General features: G+C 52.1%; 1 protein-coding gene across 13 annotated transcripts in view; it reads left to right on the forward strand.

Moving 5' to 3' along the window:
• The first annotated feature begins 10884 nt into the window (after positions 1 to 10884).
• The window catches only part of ATP11A (ATPase phospholipid transporting 11A), a 189648-nt gene continuing 182980 nt past the window's right edge, over positions 10885 to 17552 (forward strand). For 9 of the 13 annotated variants that reach the window (XM_017502338.2, XM_017502281.2, XM_017502288.2 and 6 more), the window contains exon 1: positions 10886 to 11319. In XM_017502338.2, coding sequence (XP_017357827.1) covers positions 11281 to 11319 — 39 coding nt within the window. In that variant the 5' untranslated portion in view covers positions 10886 to 11280. Of the gene's footprint in view, positions 11320 to 17552 lie in introns of all 13 variants that reach the window. The other 4 variants (XM_017502386.2, XM_017502294.2, XM_017502301.2 and 1 more) reach the window with 2 other exon arrangements.

Raw genomic sequence — 17552 nt, forward strand, 5'->3', positions numbered from 1 at the left:
AAAAAAAAAAAAAAAAAAAAACAACTATGCAAATGCATTTCTTTGGCTAAAATTAAAGTTTTTACCAAGTTTCACTGTAATACAGAAAATAAACTCTTGGTGCAGCCCTGTAGGATTACACAGAAGAAAACCAGCCGTTCGATGCCTTTCTTCGTTCATTCCCAACCAGAAGGTTGTTTCTAACCCAACCAAATATTATCCACAAAGAAGGCAGAGCCTCCTGCAGCAGTCTCAGTGGCCTGAGAGCTTAACCAAGGTTTGAGGCCCATCTCCAGGTGATCTGAATATCTGTACATCCGGGTCTGGTTAAAATGAACCCTCCAGAGGCGTTCTGGGTTGCTCAATGCAGAGACTCTTACCCAGGGTGTCAGCCTCTGAAAGAGACATGTGCTGGGCTTCCTCCCTGAATATGGACCTGGCAGGTCTGGAGGCAGGCCCCCGTGATGAACCCTGTGATAAGCCACTGATCAGAGCTCGTGCTGCGTCATGGGACCAGCCACAAGGTCGACTGACCTATAAAGGTCACAGGAGCGCCTCAGGGAGACAGTAGCAAGGTGGGGGCTGGGGAGGGCTCTGTGCTGCGGCTGCAGTTTGAAAACTGCATGGTACTCAGGGGGTGTGTGAGCTATCAGGAGCCTGCCACTGGGCTCAGCCACCAGAACACAAGTTCTGTGCATCCGATGGAGGGGGCTGAGCAGAAGGGAAAAGCCCTCCCTGATCAGGCTGTTCATCGGGCAGCCTGCCAGCCACCTTATACAGATTCTGCCGTTCAGCTGGGGTCTCTCTGCTCCCGGATACTAACCACGCCCACTGGACCATCTTCCCCTAGCTGGGGAAACGCACCACAGAGCCCTTTACCTTCTAGAGCCTTGGCCTGTCTCGATCTCCTCTTCGCCCTGGGCTGGGCCTATCACTCCTGTTTCATGTTTGAAGGCAGGGAGGTGGGTGCCGGGCTCCTGTCTCCCACAAGCCGCCAGCATCTCAGGCGGGCCCAAGCCCAAGCCCGTTTGTTCTGGGTCCCTGCACTTCTCAACCCAATGCTGCCTTTCAACACCACCCACTGGACGGTGGGCCCGGGCATTGCTTCATAAAAGGTGAGTGCCGAGGCACGTGGAGGGGGGCTGCTCTCCCGGGCCTGCTCAAGCCTCTCCGTTTTTCCCAGACTGGCGCTGCATCTCTGCCTGGCTGCCACAGCTCTTGCAGCTGGATAGTCACAAACCCACATGTGGAGGAACACAGGGGTGGGCAGTGCCCTCCTCCTGCATCTGCCCTGCTCACTGCAGCCAAGGGTAGGTGGGCTGGGGTCACAGGAGAGGTGCCCTGGAGGCAAGATGGTGCTCGTGGATCAGGAGTCGTGGGGTGGTGGGGACCCAGGCCGGGAGGCACTGCCATCCTACTTTCCACATCCATCCACGGCGGGCAGCAGGGCAGAGGAGAGGGTCCCGCCCTGGACCTGGAGGAGGAGGTGGACCTGGGCCAGGGTCTTCCCTGGACAAGACAGGGAAAGCAAGGGAGACCCAGCAGGATGGGTGAAAGTGCGCTTAGAGAAGGCAGCCTCTCGTGCCTGGCCTCAGGCAAAGTCCTTCTCTGTGGATCCAAGAAGTAGGTACCACGACTGTGCCCAGCTGACAGACAGGCAAGCAGGGGCCTTGGCAGGCTGAGGCATTGCTGCAGGACGCACCAGGCACTTCCCTGACTGCAGAGCACATGTTCTCAGTTCCCTCCTGCTCCATCTTAGCAAGACAGGCCTTGGGGGGAAGTAGGGGAGTGAGGGAAAAGCAGGGTCCCTGTCAGGGAAGCAGGTGTGCCCAGAAACCAACAATACCCATTGTGGGTCCCAGCTGTCCTGAGGTGGGTCAGCCCAGCGGACCACAGGGGCTGGGCTGAGAATGGCCGTGATTAGGAATGGGCGATGCGGCCGAGGGCCTGTGCTGGCCTCGGGTTCCAGCTGGCCGGGGGTGACTCCTCAAGCCTGTGCTGGCCTCGGGTTCCAGCTGGCTGGGGGGGATTCCCGCCTTCACTGTCTTCAAGTCATGGGATTTTGGACTTGGGTTTTCTCATCAGAAAAATGGAGCAGTGGAGCCCACCATTCACATCCCCGTCTGTTTACAGAAGTGCACAGAGGTGGGTGTGGGATTCCCAGCACGTGGCCTGGTCTCCAGTACCAAGTTCTCCAAGCTGAAGCATGCACTGGTGCAACCTGTATCATGGCATTCGACGTGCTGAGGCTGGGAGCTGTTAACACAACTATGGGGCATCAGAGTTTTTCTTCACCCGTGTTACTAAGGCAGAAACTGGTCTTGTCAATGTTGTTTTGTTTTTGTTGTTTTGAGACAGGGTCTTGCTCCGTGGCCCAGGCTGAAGTGCAGTGGCATGATCACAGCTCGCTGCAGCCTCAGGCTTCCAGGCTCAGGTGATCCTCCCACCTCAGCCTGCAGAGTAGGTGGGACCACACGTGTGAGCCACCATGCTCGGCTAATTTTTTTACTTTTTGCAGAGAACAGGACTTCCTGTGTTGCCCAGGCTGGTTTTGAATTCTTGGGCTCAAGTGAGCTGTCTGCCTTGGCCTTGCAAAGAGCTGGGATTACGGATGTGAGCTACCGTGCCTGGCTGGTTCTGTGGTTGCTATTGCTGTTTTTGAGACTGAGTCTGCTCTGTCGCCCAGACTGGAGTGTGGTGGGGTGATCTCGGCTCACTGCAACTTCTGCCTCTCAGGTTCAAGCAATTCTCATGCCTCAGCCCCCTGAATAGCTCAGACTATAGGCACAGGCTGCCACACCCAGCTAATGTGTGTGTGTATGTATATATATATATATATATATATATATATATAAAACTATATATATATATATATATATATATATATATAACTATATATATATATATATAGTGTATATATATATATAAAACTATATATATATATATATAGTGTATATATATATATAAAACTATATATATATATATATATAGTGTGTATATATGTATGTATATACACATATATATGTTTGTATTTTTAGTAGAGACGGGGTTTCACTATGTTGATCAGGCTGGTCTTGAACTCCTGACTGGTTTTGTTTTTTTAAGTGCTTTCTTCTTCATGAGCTCTGTCTTCTGAAATGGAATTCAGAATAATTGAACATGAACATAAAAAGTTATCTCTGGTTCTGGAAACACTATTTCTTTTTTTTTTTTAATTTCGTAAAGTATACATAACATTCAATGGACCATTTTAACCATTTTAAGTGCACAGTTCAGTGTCATGAAGTATTACACATTCACCCTGTTGTACAGGCACCGCCATCCATCATTCCAGGACTTCTACAGCATCCCGAGCTGAAGCTCTGTGACCATTAAATACTTAACTCTGTGACCATTAAATTCTCCAGCCCCCATCAAGCCCCATTCTAAGATACTTTCTGTCTCTATGGATTCTACCTCTCTGGGGCCTCATGTCAGTGGAATCTCACAATATTTATCCCTTGAGTCTGACTTTGCTTAGCAGCATATATTCAAAACCATTCAATTTTTTACATACTTTTCTGGCTTTTAGAGTAGAATGAGGTAATTTTCAGTTACCTAAGAATATTTAAATATTCTTATAAGTTACACTAGGTGAAAAAATATTTTAAGGGAAACCATTTTTATCTTTCTGTTTTAAAAAGCAAAGGGGTGGCCAGGTACAGTGGCTCACGCATGTAATGCTAGCACTTTGGGAGGCCGAGGCACACAGATCATGAGGTCAGGAGTTCAAGACCAGCCTGGCCAACATGGTGAAACCCCATCTCTGCTAAAAATACAAAAATTAGCCAGGTGTGGTGGCACACGCCTGTAATCCCAGCTACTTGGGAGGCTGAGGCAGGAGAACTACTTGAACCTGGGAGGCGGAGGTTGCAGTGAGCTGAGATTGTGCCATTGCACTCCAGCCTGGGTTTGGGTTGGACAGAGCAAGACCCCATCTCAAACAAACAAACAAACAAAAAAGCAAAGGGGTGAGAGTTTTCAGTTTTCTAGGAAGTAAACAGTTTAGTTTTACCTTTAAAAGTAAAAAGTTTGGTTTTCATAAATTGAACATTTATTAAAGTGATGTTACGTAATATACAAACGACTTGCTTGAGTGAAGGTGCAAATTACTTTGAATAATGTTAAATTTCTAATTATCATCCACCTCTTATTTCAGATACCCTATCATCTTTACTTTGTTGGAGAGGAGCTACAGTGATAGTCTATGTTAAAGTTACTGTTCAGACAAATGATTCCAAGAAATTGCTTTCATTACAGCTAGTGCTTGACTTACGACCATGGTAGGGACTGCGGACCGGTCGTAACACGATTTGGTCGTAAGTTGAGTAGGCTATAGGTACAGTTGAAATGGTGCACGCGGAGATGGTAGTGCTGCCGGAAGCTGGTCCGCACTGTCGTACGCCCAGCTGGGCAACGTTTGCGCTGCCAGACGCGGAGCAGTCGTGGGTAGCGATTGTGGTCGTAAAGTCGAATGGTCGTAAGTTGCATAGGTGGTAAGTCGATCAATACCTGTACTTTATTGGTAATTTTAAGCACCACAGAACTTAGTTGTTTTTCTGGAAGAAAGCTGGAATTAAAATCATTGATCCTTTAGAGAAATATAAAACAAAGGAGAAGGGGGTGTACAAAATGAATAAGAAAATAATTCTTAGCATACTTTCCTGTGTTCTCACTGAGAAATAGAAAGTAAATGGGACATTGAGAAGCAAAATTAATCCTGATTAGGCTCTCTTTGGGACAGGCAGCCTCGATGCACGATTATCCATTGTTAGGTGTGAAAAGGAGCCAGTGATTGCTCATTGTCAAGGAGAAAAGACCTGGGGGCCACGGCTCACCCAGTCTTGCTCCTGACCTGCATCTGAGCACCTGAAGGAAAAAACTTTAAGAAGAAAAAGACTTGAAGTGGCAGCGGAGACAAGAGTCTCAAAGGTGCAGAATTCAAGACCCCTCAGGATGGGTGTGAAAGCAACAACAATGAGATTCCCTGACAACTAAACCCAGGCATGCCCAGGAATCCCAGCATGTGGTGAAAGTTTTCACGGCAGAGCTCACATCAGCAGTGTCTAGAAGATTAAATCTTGTTATTCTTTGAGACTGGCATTCATGCTAATCCACATATTTTTTATTAAGAAGCACAATGAAATTTAACTTATTCCATTTTTGATACCAGTGTAATGACCAAATTAAACTAGATTTTCAAAAATAATCAGAGGCCCTGCCCCACAAACCACCCCCTCCGGGCACGGGGAGATGTGGGGGCAGTAGTGACCCCGTCTTGGGTGCTGACCCGCCATGCTGACTTCAGACAGGCCCCAGACCTCTGAGCGCTCCCAATTCCTACATCATTTCCTGTCCCTAGTGTTCAAACAAGTTGGCCTTGATGTTATCACACAAATTATGGGCCATGACACAGAGAGCACTCTTGCCTGTTCTGAACAGCTGCCTTTAATTGTCTAGCAAAGAGCACTGACACCTCACTGACACCTCTTCCCTACCGCACAGGAGCCCTGGGTCTGGGGTGACAGGTGCAGAGACCTGCCTGTCCAGCAGCCACCGAAGACCATGCTTCTGTCTGTAAGTTCCCCAATAAAACATCCTTCACTGACAAACTTGATTGTTCTGGCTTATTCTTTGGTTTCTAGGCTCCTTCAGCATTTGGGGGCCGCGTTGCATAGGTGGCCCTTTCCCAGAACAGGAGATCATAGTCTATGTCATGTTCCAGGAGAAACGGCCTGGCAGAGCATGGCATTTGATCTCAGGGACCGTCTGAGCAGGACGTCACTCTCCGCTGCTCTCCTTCATGGTGATGGGAGTCACGTGGGATGGATTTGCACAGGACCCTTTTCACTCTGTGAGTGCTCACCCCTATGCCCTTCCTTTATTCTGTTAACACTCACAGCAGTTTATGTATAACTAATTCTTTCAGCATCTGTCGGGCACCACACTATGCCTGAAGAGAGAAAGGGTTGATAACTGATCATCCACAACAGGTTCAGGTTCAGGCGGGAGACAGACATGGAGATGAACGAGTCTCAAACCTGCGATTCTGGGGAGCCTTTACAAATGCTTCGATCCCACTCCAAACCAACTGAGTCATCTGGGAATACAGGTATGCACCACCATGCCCAGCTCATTTTATTTTTGTGTGTTTTTTTTGAGAGATGGGGTCTTGCTATGTTGCCTATTTGTCCCACCATGGCCTCTCAAAGTGCTGGAAGCACAGGTGTGAGCCACTGTGCCCAGCCTGGGGAAGTGCATTTGTTAAACGTAATTCCCAAAGTGAGTTTAATCCATAACCAGGGTTTAGAAATACTGCTGTGGAAAAATAACTAAGCTTCCCTAAGTGGTGCTATTAGGAATGCTAAGGGGGGAGTGATTAATAACTGAGCCGGAACCCAGGCAGGTGCAGGGAGAGACAGCATCTGAGAGTGACTAAGAGGGGGCCAAACACGGGGTGGGGCAGAAGATTCCAGACCACGCGACCAGGGAGGTCAGAGAATGGCTGTGGAGAGGCAGAAATTGAGGTTTCCGCCACTAAAGAGCTCCAAGGGCCAGGATCTGTGGCTCACACCTGTAATCCCAGCACTCTGGGAGGCTGAGGCAGGTGGATCACCTGAGGTCAGGAGTTTGAGACCAGCCTGGGCAACACGGCGAAACCCCATCTCTACTAAAAACAAATTAGCCAAGTGTGGTGGTGGGTGCCTGTAATCCCAGCTTACTTGAGAGGCTGAGGCAGGAGAATCGCCTGAACTCTTGGGGGCGGAGGTTGCAATGAGCCAAGACTGCACTCCATCCTGGGAGACAGAATGAGACTCTGTCTCAAAAAAAAAAAAAAAAAAAAAAAAATCTCTAGGACCAATCCCTGGGGATATGGTCACCTAACTAATTCTGGACCTGTGGGGATAGTGACTCGAGATGTGTGGATAGCATGGGCCAGTATCTTGGAGGAGCAAGGCTGTTTGCCCTTGGAGGCCCAGCTTGACTGCCCTCAGGTAATGGCTCTTTCGAGCACCAAAATGGCAGGTCCCAGGTCTGTATCTACCTACAGCCGTCAGTCCGGCTTCAGGTTTGCCGTCTCAGCTCTCAGTGCAGTCATTCTTTTATAGGAAGATCTCATTTGCTGCTCCCACTCCCTCATTTCCCCCTAGTTCTTTTTCACATAGGGGCCAATGATTCCAAGATTTCTTTGGAAAAAAAGGTGGAGGGAGGAATGGAGGATGGGTGTTTATGAGTCTGTGTGTAGGTGAGGGTGTGGCCAGGGTGCGGTCTGAAGCATCCATTTGCAAACCCACAATTTCAAGTCTCGGGGTTGGAACCCTACCTGCTGCCTCCCCCATCAGGGGTAGATCCCGGTTACCCGAGGCTAATCCCCAACAATTGCATTCCCCTTGGACACTCACTAGTTTGGTGACATGCACTGACTCATTCCCCTGGGGCACTCACAAGTTTGGCGACACGCACTGACCTCTGGCCTAAGCCGTTCACCTCATGGCCTCCCCCAGCCTCATGACTGGCCAGGAGTGGACGTGTGATCTAGCCGGTCCACCACAATGATGTCTCTCCTTCTGCTTGGATGTGAAGGACAAAGCCTGTAGGCCCTGTTGTTCTCAGCAGTTAGTTCACTTTTGCACTTACTGGGATGGGCACCAATACATTTCATGATCGTTTAATCAGTCTATGGTCGATTATTTCAAAGATAATCCCCTATAAATTCTCTGCATGATAATCCCTCATAAGGATTAAGAGTTCTCATAATCCCTCATAAGGATCCCTGTCTGTACATGGGATCCTCCCACCATGAAGTGAAATCTGTGTCCTTATCCCTTGAATCTAGTCTGGCCTCAGAATGTATTTTCCCCAAAAGAACATGGTAGAAGTCGTATTCTAAGGCTTCCAAACCCGGGCCTTACAGGCCGTGTAGCGTCCGCATGGACCCTCCTGGGCTGCCATGTGAGAAAGCTCGGGCTAGAGCACCGATTGATGAGAAGCCACAGAGAGAGGCAGCAAGGCCAGCCTGCCCCCAGGCTTTTGAGATACCAGCTATGTGACCAGAGCCACAGGAGCCTTCCAGCCCCAGCAGAGCCCCCAGAAGAATGCAGCTGCAGGCCCATCCCAGCCAACACCAGGTGGAGCAGAAGCGGCATCTCCCCGATTCCACAGGGTCCCAAGAAATGGAAACTCACTGTTGTTTCCACTCCTGCACTCACGGTCATTCATCACACAGCCAAAAATAACTGACTCACAGGACATCTTAGTCTGCTCAGGCTGCTATAACGAAATCCCTTAGATGGCAAGGCATACACACGGAAGTTTGCTTTCCACAGTTCTGAAGGTTGAGAAATCCAAGATCAAGGTGCCAGCAGATCTGCCATCTGAGAAAAGCCCTTTGCTCACAGATGGCCTCCTCTAAAGGTTTTCACATGGCAGAAAGGGCAAGCAGGCTCCCGAAAACCTCCGTTTTAAAGGGCACTAATCCCATTCCTAATCACCTCCCAAGGCCTTCACCTCTTAATATTTGGGATTAGAGATTAGGTATTTGTGATTAGGTTTCCACATGTGAATTTGGGAGGTCACTTTCAGACCATGGCATAGGGTGAATTGGACTCTCTGCTTTTTAATGGTCCTGACTTTTTTTCACAGATTTACAGAGAAGATGCTATGTTAGAAACAGAAAATCCAACTCATGTGGTTTCAATGAAGATGTTGTCTCTCATAGCAGGAAATTCCAGGTGAGGGCAGCAGGATTTGGGGGAATTGCCTGATTGTGTCGCTGAGGACCCCTGCTCTTCTCATCTTCCCAGGCGGCCATCCCCAGGGTGAAGATGCTCTTCCGGCCCCCTTCTTTCGAGGGTGCAAAGGGCTGCGGAGTACCAGGCATTGCATCCAGACAGGGCATGCAACGTCTGCCAGGGAAAAAGGAGCATTTCCTCTTTACACCCTTGTAAGAGTGAGAAAACCTTTGCCAGACATCCCCCAGGAGGCTTCCTGTTGGGACTCATTGACTTGAGCTTGTTTGAAGCCAATCATTGGAAAGAGAAATCGAGTTACCAACATTTTCTCAAAAGAGATAGAGTTTACTCTTAGCCACAGAGACGGTGGATACCTGAACCGGCAAGGATAGAGATGGCATGGCTGCCACACTGGTAACCAAGGGTGTGTTTCACTACAGGACAAAAACCAATTCGCATTTACCACTGAACAAGCAGACACTCCCGCCAGGCAGCCTTGATCTAGCGCCTCCTCTGGCTGCGCCTCCACCCTAACCCCACAGTCACAGTTTACAAGGTGGAAGCTTAGTCAAAATCTGCTCCAGCAGTCAGGGGTCCTGCAGGAAACAGGAGGTGTTCTTGGGAGGGGATGTGGAAGCCAGTTTGATGACCGGACGGTTTGCTGTGGTGCGGTCATGGTTCCAGGACCCTTCCAAGGGGGCCGTTATTCAGGGACCAGCAACAATGGCAGGCCGACAGCCTGTCTCGCCTTACAAGGCATGGGGTGGGGAGAAGTTCTGTTCGTAGAGCCTGGATGAGTTATGCAATGGAAAGGGCACCCAGGAAGAACGGTAGCCACAGAGGGACACCAGCACCGGCTGGTGTGGGGACAGGCCGGGAAGGAGAGGCCGGGAAGGAGAGGCCGGGAAGGAGGGGAGGAGGGTCCCTGCCTCTCTCCCACCCGGTCTGCAGCGGGTGCCTCTGTGGGTGAGGTCCGCCGAGGGGCCACGGGCTTCCTGAGACAGGGCAGGTGGAGCAGGCCAGGGAGCAGGCTGGAATGGAAAATGGGGAGTCAGTTGGTGCTTTGGCCGACCAGAAACGGGAGCCGCGTTTAGTCACTGTGGCTACTGTTCCCTAGTACTCATTTCTGTTCGTCTAAAAAGTGGCTGATGCCCTTTCGTTTCCACAAGCACTCGAGAGAACATTCACGTTCAATCGCATTCCCGAGACCCAGGTGTGGCAGCGGTCTCCACGGGCCATCAAGAGGCGTTGGCTCTCTGGTGTCATCAGTGACATCTGTGGCAGGAAGACGGGAGGCTGGAAACCAAGTGTCTCAGTTCAGTCGAGGCCGACGATGGACTTGAGAGCAAAGCGCTCATCCCGGGCTGCGCGCACTGGCCGTGGGGGAACAGGGGCACCTCTGGGACTGAACCGCGCTGTCTGTGTGGCACCGAGTTCTCAGTCCAGTTCCCAGCCAGCAGCGCTGGGACATGCCACGGGGAACGGCAGACCAGCGAAGCCGCGCTCCTCTTCGTGGGTCACCCACCGCTCAGGCCACCAGAGTGTCTTCTGCTGTCCCAGCTCTGGGGCCTGAGGGCCAGAGGCCAGGCCCGGGAACCACCCGGTTCGGAGCCAGCCGCTTCCTGTCGCAGCTCGCCTCAGCCTGAGGCTGGCCGGGGGCAGCCACCTGAGGAGCGCCCCTGGGTCACCACCTGCAGAGCAGGAGACGCCTGCGGGCTCCGGCGCCACGTTCAGGGGCGAGACCCAGCCTCGGCTCAGGGGACCTCCCCCTCGCCTGGCTCCGCGCTCCCCCCGCGGCTTCCGCCCCGCGATCTCCCCGCCACCTCGAGCCTTCCCGGCGGAGGATAAAAGTTTCCCTGCAGGAGCCCGGGAAGGCAGCCCCGGGACCCTGGCCGAGCCTCCGGTCCCCGGTGCCTGGCCCCGTCCCCGCCCGCCCGCGCCTGCGCCCCGGGCGGCGGAAGCAACAGGGAGTCCCCGCCGCAGCCTCTGCCCTCCGCCCCCGGGTCCCGGCCCGGGCGAGCTGCGAGGGGGCAGGGCGGGCGCGGGTGCGACGCGGTGTGGGCGCGGGGCGGGCGGGGACGGGCGGGGACGGGCGCGGGGCGCATGCTCACTCGCGCCGGTGACGTGCGCGCCCGGAGCAGGGGCAGGAGCCCGCGGGGCCCGGAGGCTCCAGAGGGCGGCGGGCCGGGGAGGAGGAGACGCGCGAGGAGCAGAGCGCAGGCTCCGCCGCGGCCCGGGCGCTCCGGCCGAGCCAGCCCAGCGGGCGGACCCACGGGGAGGAGGCGCCGGCGCGCGCGGCCCCCAGCAGCTGCCCGCGGAGCAGCCGCCGACGCGCGGGGCCGCGGACCCAGCCTTCGCCGCCTGGCCGGGCATGAGCGCGGAGGGGCCGCGGCCGCCCCCTGCACCGCCCGGCGCGCTAAGGCCGTGACCGGAGCGGGGGGCGCGGCCGCACTCGAACCCCGGAGCCCATGGGCGCGCCGAGCCGGGCGCGGGGGCGCTGAGCGGCGGAGCGGGCGCGGCCGGAGGAGCCATGGACTGCAGCCTCGTGCGGACGCTCGTGCACAGATACGTGAGTGCTCCCAGAGCGGGCGGGGACCCGGCGGGCAGGTCGGGGGGACCCGGGCACCAGACGCGGGCCGGCCGCGCAGCCCCGGCGTCCCGGAAGAGCTCCGAGGTCGGGGACGCCGGCCGCCCCGGGGACGACGGGGATGCTGGGGAGCGGCCAGGGTTGACACCCTGGGGCTTCCGACGGGGTCCAAGTGACACCGCGCGGTCCCCGTCCCGGGCCGCCACCTGCCCCCGGGTCGCAGCCGCCTCCCGCTCCCTTCTAGCGCGCGGCGCTCCGGTGGTCCTTGGGGAGCCTGACTGGGGTTCGAGCCGTCCCAGCGGACCGGGCGCCCCGAGGGAGCCGACTTGGACCCGCCGGGGCCCGGGTCTGGGAAGGAACCTTAGATGCGGCTTCCGCGCAGCCGTGTCTGCGAGGAGATTAAGGGTTTGGGAGGAAGTGTCTCACTTGTGCAGAAGAAGCTGGCGGTTGTGTTTGTTCCTCAGCACCCCGGGGGATTCAGAGCGGAGTGTGCAGTCGTGTTATTTTTTTTTACCTTAAAGTGACTAATTAGATCCGAAGCCCGGGGTCTCCTTGGTTCCCCTGGAACCTGCCCCTTCAGTGACCAGCCGCTGGAGAGCTCAGGAGGGAAGGCTTCGAAGGGGAAAAGTTGGTTTTGTTTTACACCGGAGGAGGGGAAACCGGCGTCGCTGGCGTTAGGTGTGAAAAGGGGTGTGTGTAGGAGAGGAAGAAAACTGTCCCAAGCACAGCGCTTCCTGCCCCCGCCTTGCACAAGAGGCTTCATTGTTCCACAGCGGCTGGCGGTCAGCGGTCAGTCACAGGTTCGAGAAGTTGCAGGCACCGGCTTTGGTACCAGAGAGGGCAGAATTATGGGAACTTTGTTTCCTGGCATAGGAATGACCTCAGGCAGTCTTTCATATTTATGAGCTTTCTTTAAATAGGAGACCTTGGCCAAAGATAGGTTTCTTTTCACTTGGGGATGCCAGATCAATCAATGCTTTCCCCCGGATTTATTTACTAACCGAAAACCTCGCAGAGTCAAGCGAGCCTGAGTCCAGCTCGCCTGTTTCCTGGTGTCGGGGAAGCCGTAGGAAGCTCAGCCTGCTTTACCTAAGGGGAGAGAACTCACCTCTGGCGATTCTGATGACTCTGGATGCTAGATCCTGAAAGGCTTAGCTGCAGAAGCCTGGTGTTATTCCCCGACTGACGCCCCAGCCCCCAGTTCCTGTCCTAATGTTAATGTGAGTGGTAAGCATCATGCAATATGGTAATGTTTCTCTATGGTAATGTTATAGAAGACCCGGTAACAGTGACTGTAGGTGACCTGACGTGTAAAAAAAAATGCTTTACTGGGCAGGAAGCTTCTGTTCCCAGTTGTGTCACTCGGAAGTGTGGGTCCCTAGACAATTCATTTTCCTGCCGTGTTTCCTCCGAGGCACATGGAAGAGGGAAGGGGCCAATATTCACTTTACCTGCGCCCACGGGGCTCCCAGTTCACTCGGTTCCCTCCTGACATTCGGTGTGAAAAGGGCGGGTCATGTTGTAGGGCTCCTGGGCAGCCTCTCTCTGTAGAAATGAGAGCTGCATGGGCCAGCTCGGCTCACCCTGTGGAGAATCTTGCCTTCCCGGCGAGTTCCTGACCCTTTCTTCTTGGGGCGGGCGGAGACAGAAATCCAGTTTTGATGCTCTTACTGGCTTCCCGTCTCCAAACCTTCAGCTGTTTTCCGTTACGTAGATCTATATGTGTTTGCGTAGCTTACAACTTTAATTCCTCTTTGCTATATTATTACGCTTGTGGCATCACATTTTCTCGTAATCTAAGGGGTAAATATTCTTGAATGAACTTTTCCATGGTATATATTGTTTGATAACGTCTCAGGAATACAAGCTAGGGGATAGGATTATTTCTGTTTTTCTCATTCCACATTTTTTTTCCCCAGTGTATTCATCTGGCTGCCTCACCCGTATTTACACAGAAAACCATTCATTTCTATAATTTTAATTTCATGTCTATGGTATGAAACTAATTTGACTTTCCAGAAACAGCCATGATCTGTTTTCTTGTAATTTCATTATCTTCCACTGTGTAGGACTAAATTATATCTCCTTTTGTTACAGGAAAAAAAGAGTCTGGGATTGAATACTCACATTTCCTTATGCTCTCCTTATGCGACGTATTTGATAAAAAAGGATAAACAGGCCCTCTTCCCTCCCAGTGTTCACAGTCAGAATTCCTGGGACAAAGAAAGCTTTGCAGCTACTTCTGATGTGTGAGGGTCACTAAAAGATAAAGAAGTCCTTGGAAAACATTGCTGTAGGCATATTATTGTGGGTTAACTCCGGAGAGATAGAAGAGGCAAATGAGTGAGAGAACAGTTGAACGTTAGGCGGTGTACTCCACACTCGGGGTTCTGGTTGTTTGGGTGTTTGGATGGACAAGGAGCCACTTTGTATTTGTACAAAGAGATACTTTGTATTTGTAAATGGTGTAGTGTTTGTATACCACGAGGAAGTGCATGTGCCCACAGGGTAATGTATGCTTCATGGAGTTGGTGTATGTGCTGTGGTGCGGCGGTGGAGAGTGTGTGTGCTGTGGGGTGGTGTCTGAGCTGTGGGGTGGCGTGTGTGCCATGGAGTGGTGTGTGTATTGTGGAATAGTGTGTGTGCCGTGGGGTAGTGTATATTCCCTGGGGTGGCGTGTGTGCCGTGGAGTGGTGTGTGTATTGTGGAATAGTGTATGTGTCGTGGGGTAGTGTATATTCCATGGGGTGGCGTGTGTGCCGTGGAGTGGTATGTGTATTGTGGAATAGTGTATGTGCCGTGGGGTAGCTCGTGTGCCATGGCGTAGCATATGCATTGTGAGGTAGAGTATTTGCTGTGGGGTGGCGTATGAGCCATGGGGTAGTGCGTGTGCCATGCGGTAGTTTGACCTACATGATGTAACACTTTAAAAACATTTTTAGGCTGGGTGCAGTGGCTCACGCCTATAATTCCAGCACTTTGGGAGGCCAAGGTGGGCGGATCACCTGACGTCAGGAGTTTGAGACCAACCTGGTGAAACCCTGTCTCTACTAAAAACAGAAAATATTAGCTGGGCATGGCGACGTGCACCTGTAATCCCAGCTATGTGGGGGACTGAAGCAGGAGAATCGCTTGAGCCTGGGAGGCGGAGGTTGCAGTGAGCTGAGATCCCACAATTGCACTCCAGCCTGGGCAACAAGAGTGCAATTCCATCTCAAAATAAATAAATGCTTTTTTTTTTTTTTTTTTTTGAGATGGAGTTTTGCTCAGTTGCCCAGGCTGGAGTGCAGCGGCGCGATCTTGTCTTACTGAAACCTCCGCCTCCTGGGTTCAAGCAATTCTCTGGCCTCAGCCTCCTGAGTAGCTGGGATTACAAGCACCTGCTACTGTGTCTGGCTAATTTTTGTATTTTTAGTAGTGGGGGGGCGGGCGGGTTTCTGGATGTTGGCCAGGTTGGTCTTGAACTCCTGACCTTGAGATCCACCCACCTCAGCCTCCCAAAGTGCTAGGATTACAATAAAAGCATTTTTAACAGCGTGGGTGGAGAGCTAATTCCATTTCCTCTTCACCTGTGTTGTGAGCTGAGCAACACAGATTCAGGTAGTTTAAATTCTGAGAGAAATCAGGGCAGCCTCAGAGGGTGGTTGCGTGCTCTCCGGGCAGTGGCCTGAATGCTGAGTGGGAGCCTCCCCTGCCCTTCTTAGCTATGTGGCCTTGGGCAAGTGGCTTAATTCCTTCTGCCTCAGTTTTCTCAGCTGAGGGTAAGAGCGGTACTCATTTCATAGCTATTGTGAGAGCTGAATGAGGTAATCTGTGTGGAAAACCAAGAATGGGACCTGGCTCCCAGGAAGCCCTCGGTCCGTTTGTCATGCCTGGCTGCGAACAGCCGAGTCCCTGGGTAGGTTTGGCTGGGGAGAAGGCAACGCTGTGGCCTGCCGGTTCTGTTGCTCAGCCACCCGTGGGTCCCAGCCTGCTGGCATTGTGGGTCACAGGAGAGGTAAACCAGGCGCGCTGACAGCAGGCATGGTGTGGAGGTCAGGTAGGATGCACAGAGCTTTCCACTGCTGTGGTAGCATGGCCCTCGATCTCTGTGAGGCTGCGCACCCTAGCCTGGGCAGCACGCTTCCCTCCCTCTTCGTTTCCATGCCTCCATTTAGGGCGTTTGCATTTTCCTCGCAGTTCTGTGGCTCGAGAGCTCAATCTTGTCATGGCCCCGTAATTTTTTTTCAGTGATTCAGCCCAGATACTCCTTGTTAGTTTTGTGCTTCTGTTTGTTTCACCCTTACCATTTTTGCTTCCTAACATATTTGACCTTCTAAGATGGAAAACATTGAAAGGTCTGAAGGCTTTCTTTGCTGACAGTAGATGCTTGATTTCAACACAAACTGTTACTTTAGACATTTTTTTTCTATGAGAAAAATAAACATTTTTGCTTCCTGAGAACTTTAAGCATTGCTGTATTGGAGTGTGGTAAACCTTCTAGAAAGTCCAGCTATTATGCATATGTATCCGCTTCTTTATTCCCAAACGGTGTGTAATGTGAGCATCAGTGTTCAACTGTAATATTGCCTCTTCTGAAAGACAGACTTATTCATTCGACTCCGTTATGCCAGCCCCTGTTTTAAAACTTCAGAAATGCCACATCGTTTTGGAGTTTCGTTTCCTAATCCAGGATTAGATGATCCAGTGGGGCCTTGCTGTTGTTCAGCCGCTGGAGTCTACACCACAGGACCACTACGTTAAGCCGCTTTGGCTGCCAAGGTCTTCAAGTATTTGAAATAAGTGAGTCCTGAGGCGTAGAATCCAAGACTAATAATCTGCCTCCAGCAGTGTGGTGGCAAGCCTGCAGTCTGAGCTCGGAAAACGTTTCTCATGAACGAATGTGTAACTGGGCAGCTCATCACACAAGTGCACCAGCTGTGCAGTTCTTGTCTTCAGGGCCTCAGGTTTTCCACCTGGATCTTTCAAAGCAATCTGCCTAGATGCATAAGTTAGCCTTTGTGTCTACACAAAGGTGGAATCATTTCCATGGCTTTTTGGAGTCCTGTTGAATGCCTGCTTATTAGGAACAAGCATCTTGAGGTGCTTTTATTTCTTGCCAGTGAGTAAATTTAATAACCTAGAGGAAAAAAGTTTGTATTAGGGTTGGCTGTAGACAGTTAAATTTCTAGGGATGAGAACACTGTCTTCAGTTTGCAGTTAGTTAAAATTGCATTGAATTTGCACTAACAAAAATACGTAGCTGCTTAACTACACATGAAATCCTCTATTTACAGGTGTGTTAAACCCTGAAGCCCAAAATACAAATTGTCCTTTGGTGCTTGGAGCATATGTTCAATAGAAACAGGGTTAATAAAAGAGTCTCAAGTCCCAGACTTATAAATGTTTTTTTAACCAAGTTAAATGCAGGTAAAAATGCCGTTTATTTGCAGCGAAAATCAATAGCAAGCAGGTTTTACAGCAATAGAAATTCAAGAAGATCAGATAAGGGATGATTTTCTCTTTCACTTGGTTGTGATTATCTGAGAAGAACAAATAGTCCATCCCAGAGGTTCCGGGGTGAGGCGCTGGAGTCTGACGGACCTGCGTTCACGTTCTGTCTCGGTTGCCAGCTGTGCAGCCTTGGCAAGTTGGTTGACGCTGACACGCTTGGTGCCCCATCTGCAAGGTGGGGGTTATGGTGCCCGCCTGGCAGGTCTGCGTGGGGACGGGACTGGTCACGGCGCTTGTGCATGCTGGGCACCCAGTGCGCAGGGCATCTTTGTGGCGTGCGTGGATCTGCAGCTGCGTCCCCGTCCATGCCTCTGGGCTTCCTGAGGAGACTGCTTTCCACTTTGGGCTTTCTCCTCACCCTCCTCTTCATGTAGAGAGTTGGTGACCTTGCCCTGCTCTTCCAGGGAGAGCAGTAGTCCTGGCAGGAATGACCCTGCCATGCCCAGTAGCCTTTCTGCCTCTGCCCTTGCCTCCCTGGTGGGTGGATGAGGCCGGGGGCAGTTCATGTGCAGGGTGGTGGAGGACGAGCCGAGGGGACAGTGTGTGTGCAGGGTGGTGGAGGACGAGGCGAGGGGCAGTGCGTGTGCAGGGTGGTGGAGGACGGGTCGAGGGGGCAGTGTGTGTGTGCAGGGTGGTGGAGGACGGGGCGAGAGGGCAGTGCGTGTGCAGGGTGGTGGAGGATGGGGCGAGGGGGCAGTGGGTGTGCAGGGTGGTGGAGGACG

This window comes from Cebus imitator, unplaced genomic scaffold, assembly GCF_001604975.1.
Source record: "Cebus imitator isolate Cc_AM_T3 unplaced genomic scaffold, Cebus_imitator-1.0 Scaffold14, whole genome shotgun sequence".
In the NCBI taxonomy this organism is placed as follows: Eukaryota; Metazoa; Chordata; class Mammalia; order Primates; family Cebidae; genus Cebus; species Cebus imitator.